At 43.5% G+C, this 6,334-nt stretch overlaps 1 protein-coding gene across 2 annotated transcripts; it reads right to left on the reverse strand.

Moving 5' to 3' along the window:
• Window positions 1-703: 703 nt before the first annotated feature.
• LOC119311147 (transcription factor RF2a-like) lies at window positions 704-5,272 on the reverse strand. Of its 2 annotated transcripts, none has more exons than XM_037586778.1 (5): window positions 5,158-5,272; window positions 4,305-4,919; window positions 3,751-3,883; window positions 2,140-2,224; window positions 704-1,416 (listed from the first exon to the last, which is right to left on the reverse strand). In XM_037586778.1, the coding sequence occupies exons 2-5, from the start codon at window positions 4,844-4,846 to the stop codon at window positions 1,043-1,045; spliced, it is 1,134 nt and encodes a 377-aa protein (XP_037442675.1). In that variant the 5' UTR covers window positions 4,847-4,919; window positions 5,158-5,272; the 3' UTR covers window positions 704-1,042. The 2 variants fall into 2 exon arrangements, with proteins under 2 accessions (XP_037442675.1, XP_037442674.1); XM_037586777.1 differs by lacking the exon at window positions 5,158-5,272 and adding an exon at window positions 5,016-5,151.
• Window positions 5,273-6,334: the final 1,062 nt, after the last annotated feature.

The following is a 6,334-nucleotide window of genomic DNA, read 5'->3' on the forward strand; positions in this document are numbered from 1 at the left end:
CACTGGCTGTTGCCTACCCTGGGTTGAGTTGAGTCGATTAATTAGGTTGAGGTGTTATGAAATGTCGTTTTTAAAAAAACAAACAAACGGAGTCATGCAATGTTGTTACTTAAGATGAAAGATATATATTGTGATGTACTCTCTCCGTTTCTAAATATAAGTTCTTTTAGAGTAAGATGAAAGATATATATTGTGATGTACTCTCTCCGTTTCTAAATATAAGTTCTTTTAGAGATTTCAATACGTATTACATAAGGATGTATATAGACATATTTCAGAGTGTAGATTCACTCATTTTGCTCCGTATGTACTCCCTCTATAAAGAAATATACGCGTTTAGATCACTACTTTAGTGATCTAAATGCTCTTATATTTTTTTACGAAGGGAGTAGTTCATATTAGAATCTCTAAAATGACATATATTTAGGTACGCAGGGAGTATTAACGAGCAAAACTAATGACTGGTTCGATCTATTAAGTGCCCATGAAACTCACGAGCTGCGGGCCTTTTGTCCATAAGACTAATCTGAATGTATCCCTTCTGAGTAATGGGGCTCCTCGTGGGTAGGAAAATCATCCCTTAAAAAAATTGGATGGATTTGTAGAGAAAATAGGAGCATGAAGCACCAGTTCCCGAGCACCTGCAAAATGCTCACTGGAACCAAGAGACAACATGGTAACAAATAAAATGGTTCCAGCACTCTAGCAGTCTTGCAATTAGTCTGTTCATTTCCTCTAACATGCCCAACGGGCAAACCCATCAGTGCCTGAGTTTAAGTTAACAACAACGACGACAACAACAACAACAACATGGAGTATGCCCATAACTGGACGCAACAATGCATCCTCTACCGGACCAAAACCAAAAGGTTCAACCTAGAATTCCCAAAGTGACTTCCTTCAACAACTACAGACAAACGCCGCCCACGACACTGTCAACACCTGTGATCGATCATCCCAACTGTTCAACCGAAACTAAAAAAGCCAACACCAAAGCCACTACACCTGCGCATCATCATCATCATCTTCGGACCTAGTTGTTTCAGATGCCACCGCCTCCCGATGACTTCCCATCGCCCCACATCGGCCCTTTCATCTTGAGGTCGCGCGCCGCCTGCTGGAACTGCTGTGCCTGCAGCGGGTGCAGTGGCTGCTGCTGCTGGTGGTGGTGGTGCTGAGGGCGCATCGGCTGCTGCTGCTGCTGGGGCTGCTGGTGGAGCTGGAGCTGTTGCAGCTGGTGCGTCGCTAGCAGAGACTGCATGGACTGGCTGTTGTGGTACATCTGCTGGTTGCTTCCGAATTGGTGCGGCGCCTGTGACATGCCGCCGTAGTTCATCAGCATCCCCCCACCGTTGCCCATCTGGCCTGTTGCCACCTTCAGCCGCTGAACCTCCGTTTTCAGGGTGTCATTTAGAGCTGCACCAGAGGAAAAAGGAATGTTAAGAAAACAATAAGGCCTCCTTTGGTTCATAGGATTGAAAAATCATAGGAATAGAAAAGTCATAGGATATGAGATGACATGCATCTCAAATCCTATGCATAGGAATAGAAAAGGAGATGCCCTTTGATTCACACCATAGGATTTTTTTCCATTGAGTCTAGGCTAATGTTTATTTTCCTATGAAATGTGGAGGATAGGAAGAATTCCTCCATAGGAATAGGATTTCATTCCTACAAACCAAAGAGCTCTGAAGGAATTTTTCCTATAAAAATCCTATCCTATAAAAATCCTACAAAATTCCTCCAAACCAAAGGAGGCCTAATACTTTGAAATTCCCTTGTGTACGTGCATGATGGCATGAATGAGAATAAAGGTGTAAGAAGAGAGATAAAACTGAAAGAAACGTGTTTTTTTACAGAAACAATCGATGTCCATGATATGGTTGGCGTACAGTATAGACTAGATGCACAAAGTTTTGTTCTTATCATCATTGACATCGTAAAGTTCCTTTTAAACAGGTACTCAGATTGCAAACAACTGACTATCTTCTAACCCACAACTGAGATCTTCCAACCCTGCTTCTATTATATGCATCAACATGACCTGCAAAGTCTTATTACTTATGCTGTACACCTAATAACGCCTAGTTTTAAAAACTAGAATCAACCAAATTTAGGGGTCAGAAATGTGTGTATTACCATCTTGTAGGTGGACTTGCTGCTCCATGTTCTGCAGACGTATCTTCAATTCACTATTCTCACTTGTTAGCCCACTGGTATCTCTCTGGCATATAGGAACATAATGAGAAGAATGGTCATTAGCTATCTGAATTAAACACATGATTATCACTACATAATAAATAGAGCATGGGCATAGAAACCAAGTATCTTCATCCCGAAAAACATATTTGGTTGATATTGTTTTGATGGATGTGAATGCAGTAAATTTGACTGACGACAAGTTGAGGGCAAATCCAGTTTGCTAGAAGGCAGAAAGACCATGTTATAGCCTTAACAGTTATAGGTTTGACCAGAAGGAACTTCAATGCATTCAAATATCAACGTGCCAAACTACTGTACGTTGGCACACATTCCACACATGGTTTGCACTGTTTTTATCATCCGTTTAGAATATGATCAGTATAAAAAGTCTACATTCCTGCACACAGAAAATGCATGTAGTACTAATATGGACATTCTAAAGATACATGGATGAAACCCCGTAATACCAACAGCCAAAAACTGCACCATGAATGGGCAGCACTAGCTCTCTTTCTCAGATCACAATGCATGGTATTTCTTCCTGTTCATGTAATAGTTGCTACCTTCCTTGCTACACCACATTTTCTTTTCCTTTCTATAAACTTCTATAGTACAACCATGATGATTTATGTTACGTTTTAGAACTTGGCAATGACTAGTAGCCAGTCAATCCAAGTTCGGGAAATGCCTAAAGATCTTCTGACATCCAATGCTCTTATCTACCAGAAAGGCTTATGATTATGAAAAAAAAAAACTTGCATGTTGATTCAACTTAAGCTTCTCGACTGGGAAACCAGAAACACAAGCAGTCAAGCGCAAAATATTGCAGAAGTACTTTAAGCAAGTTTTGATTATCACACAGATCGTTGCCCATGGGCCACAGGTGAGAAGTGGTCAGATGCATTGGGTATTTATTGAATATTGATATTACGTTTATTATGATATTGCTTTGAAGTGTGCTCCATACCATCTCTAGTTTTAGCGCATCTATAATGGATATAGCTTGAGACCAGCCAACTAGCTCATCAACAAGTGGTACCTCAATATTATCACTCCATTCCAAAATGCACATGGCATAGCAACACGACAAAATTTCGTTATTAGTTTCAAAAACAGGGAGACAAGATATTGCATCTTGTAACATACAACATGATGCTTCCGACAGCATCATCACTATGTGGCTGTACTCAATGCCACTTGTGCTAATTATATACGAGAACTTCCATCCTTAAAATGGCTTTTCTTGAAAACATTCAATGCTATGTAAATATGACAGAAGATCTCCACGCCATCTTCAGGAAACCACCTTACACCAAAGGGCATGTAACAGAGGGTTTTTACTTTGAAGAATTTGGATGAAATTATTCAACCAATTCCTAAGCTCCAATGATTTCAGATAGAATACATCCCTACGCGGCAGTTTAACACATATATCAATCTAACTTGAGATAATGAAGTCATGTGTGGAATTTCCTTAGCCGCATCCAAAATAGTCTCATAAATGGATAAAAACTTTATAAGCAGAAACACTCCAAAGATAATGCATACCTGTAGCAATGACAATTGGGCTGACAATGTTGTTGCTTCTGTCTGCAGGGTTTGCACCTTGCGCTCAAGTTCACCAATATAGCGCATTTTCCTTTCCTTCGATCTTGCCGCAGATTGTCTATTAGCCCAAATCCTGTCAAATCATCCGAATCACAAATCAGCATATGCTCATGTGTACCACATAAACAGATGACCTTCATCTTCAACAAAAAAGCTATCTAAAGAATGTAAACATAAGGGTGCTGAACATGAGGCATCTGATTCCAATCACACTTTTGTCCAACAAATGGATCTCTTTCCTCGCGCCTAACTGTCTAACCTATCTGAGACCTATCATCTCTTCTCATTTCGTGCAAGCATAGCATTTTACACCCACTCATGTGAAGTAGTGTACTAAATCCTCCCATGGCTAATAATCTCACCAGTGGATGAAGCAAATACTTGATGTGAAATACCGTTGAAGAAAAAAATGCAGCATTTCACAAAAGGCTACCTGAACTCTATAGAAGATGATGGACGTTACACAATAGTAGCAATTAAAGGAGAAATCGAACCTTTTTGCCCTCTTGGGGTCGACAAGAGCAAGCTCGGCCAGCTTCGCCGCGGACACCGCCTTCTTGGCCTCCACAGTGGACATCCCCTCCATCCCCGGCGCCCCCACCAGGTCCTCGGCCTTGATCGACATCGACTCGTCCATGGACTGGCTGTGCTGGTGCTTCGGCCTCATCACGTGGCCCGCCCTGGCCGCCTCGCCCCCGCCGGCAGCAGCGGCTGACGACGACTCCGCCTGGTCCGACGACGGCCCGCACGACGAGTTGAGCTTGTCCACGTCGAGGAACATGGAGAAGAGCTCCTCGTCGTTCTCGTCCGACAGCGAGGGCCCGTCGCCGCCCCCGGGCGCGCAAAGGTCGAGGTCGTCGGGGAGGCTGAGGATCTCGGAGTGCGCGCGCCGGTGGCCGGGGTTCCTGGTGGGGAAGTCCGGCATGCGGCTGATGTCGTACTCCGGCGGGGGAGTCGACGAGCGGCGCGAGGGCTGCGGCGGCAGGCCGTCGCCGCCGCCGCCATCCGCCGAGATCCGGGACCTGTCCTTGTTCATCTTCCCGGCACCAGGGCCCCGCCGAATCTCCTCAAACGCGCCGCCTTTTTACCAGTCCACGGAGCTAATCAAGCTTCAGCCAAGAAAACAACACACACGGCTCAGAAGTCAGAACTAAGATTACGCTGGAAAAGAATCGGAGGAAATTCTTGGCAGAAAGAAGAGCGACCAGAGCGCGGAAATCGGGTGGAAATTCTTGCGAGGGAAAGAGGGGAGGAAGATCTAGGAGCCGGGTCGCAAGAGCACGGAGCTGAGCAAGGGGAGGGAGAGGGAATGGGAGCGAGAGGCGAGGGTGGTTTGGGCTGTCTCACCTGAGATTCGAGCGGCGTTCGGCTCTCGCTGATCTATCACCCTCGCGCCTGCTGCTTATCACTTCTTGGCATCATTTGCATGAGGAGGCAGATGACATGATGATACAACTCAACACATGAAGGGGAGATTTATTTATAACAGTTTTTTATATTATTTTACTTTTATTTTAATTTTTATTGGAAGGAAAATAGTACTATGTGCCAAGGCTGCTTCATTCATTCCTTGTGAGGAGGGGACCAGCTATGCTAGGGCATGTGATACAAAAACATCTGTAAAGTGAGAAAAGTCTGCTTCCTCTTGTACTAGAGATTTTAGGAGTGTTGTCAAAAATATATTTATGATGGTTGGTTTCCTCTCTGTAGTGGAATTCTTGTTGTGTCACTGAATTCCCTAATTTAATTTGGCTCCTCTTATGGACAATGTTGGGTTGTTTGGATCATTTGGTATGTTCAGCATCTTCAATTTCTGGCTCCGCCACCAACAAGAAATGTTCACTCACCAGGGGAGATGAAGGCTGTGGAGACACACCGAACCTACGACTTACTTGTCGAGGATGAAGCATTTTTTGTTTGACTGTTAGAAGTGACAATGTTAGCACGAAGGATGGTTTCACCTCTACCATCGATACCGATGCTAGTGGATGCTTGCCATCACGAGGACAGAGCGGGAGATGGTCCCATAAGACGGCGATGACATGGTTGAGTTGTGGCGAGGACGACCAAGTGGGCATTCCCAAGGAGGAAGATGGTAGGTTGTGGTTGTGTTTTGGCGCGCATTGCGTGAGAGAAGTTGCTACTATGCAACGTGTTATCATGGAAAAAAAATACATATTCACATATACTTCTCTTTGAAATCGGTAAGTATTGCTTTCTGCCAAAAGATTGTATTGCTGTTTGAGGCGATTAATTAACTATAGTCATTATTTTTTGTCATAAAAAATTATAATCATTAGTTAGCATGTACGTGATTAGAATACATTAAAGGATAAAAAATCTGGATACGTGTTCTTTCTCTTTAAGGCTTCCTATATAGTGCATATGCTTTATTTATTTCTTCAAGCGGTTCGTCGATAAGACAATTCCTATGACTATGACCAATTTGGGATGGTTTAAAAAAAGTTCCATCGAAGTGACTACCGTGGAACTTGCTACCCAACAAAGAACAAGTTCACTGGTA

Source organism: Triticum dicoccoides, chromosome 5B (assembly GCF_002162155.2).
Source record: "Triticum dicoccoides isolate Atlit2015 ecotype Zavitan chromosome 5B, WEW_v2.0, whole genome shotgun sequence".
In the NCBI taxonomy this organism is placed as follows: domain Eukaryota; kingdom Viridiplantae; phylum Streptophyta; class Magnoliopsida; order Poales; family Poaceae; genus Triticum; species Triticum dicoccoides.

Excerpts from the sequence above, each read along its gene's own strand:
- LOC119311147 (XM_037586778.1), bottom strand. The coding sequence starts at position 4,846 with ATGAACAAGGACAGGTCCCGGATCTCGGCGGATGGCGGCGGCGGCGAC. Across the intron at positions 3,884-4,304 it reads GACCCCAAGAGGGCAAAAAG|GATTTGGGCTAATAGACAAT; the intron begins GTTCGATTTCTC and ends ATGATTTGACAG. Across the intron at positions 1,417-2,139 it reads GCAAGTCCACCTACAAGATG|CTCTAAATGACACCCTGAAA; the intron begins GTAATACACACA and ends CCTCTGGTGCAG.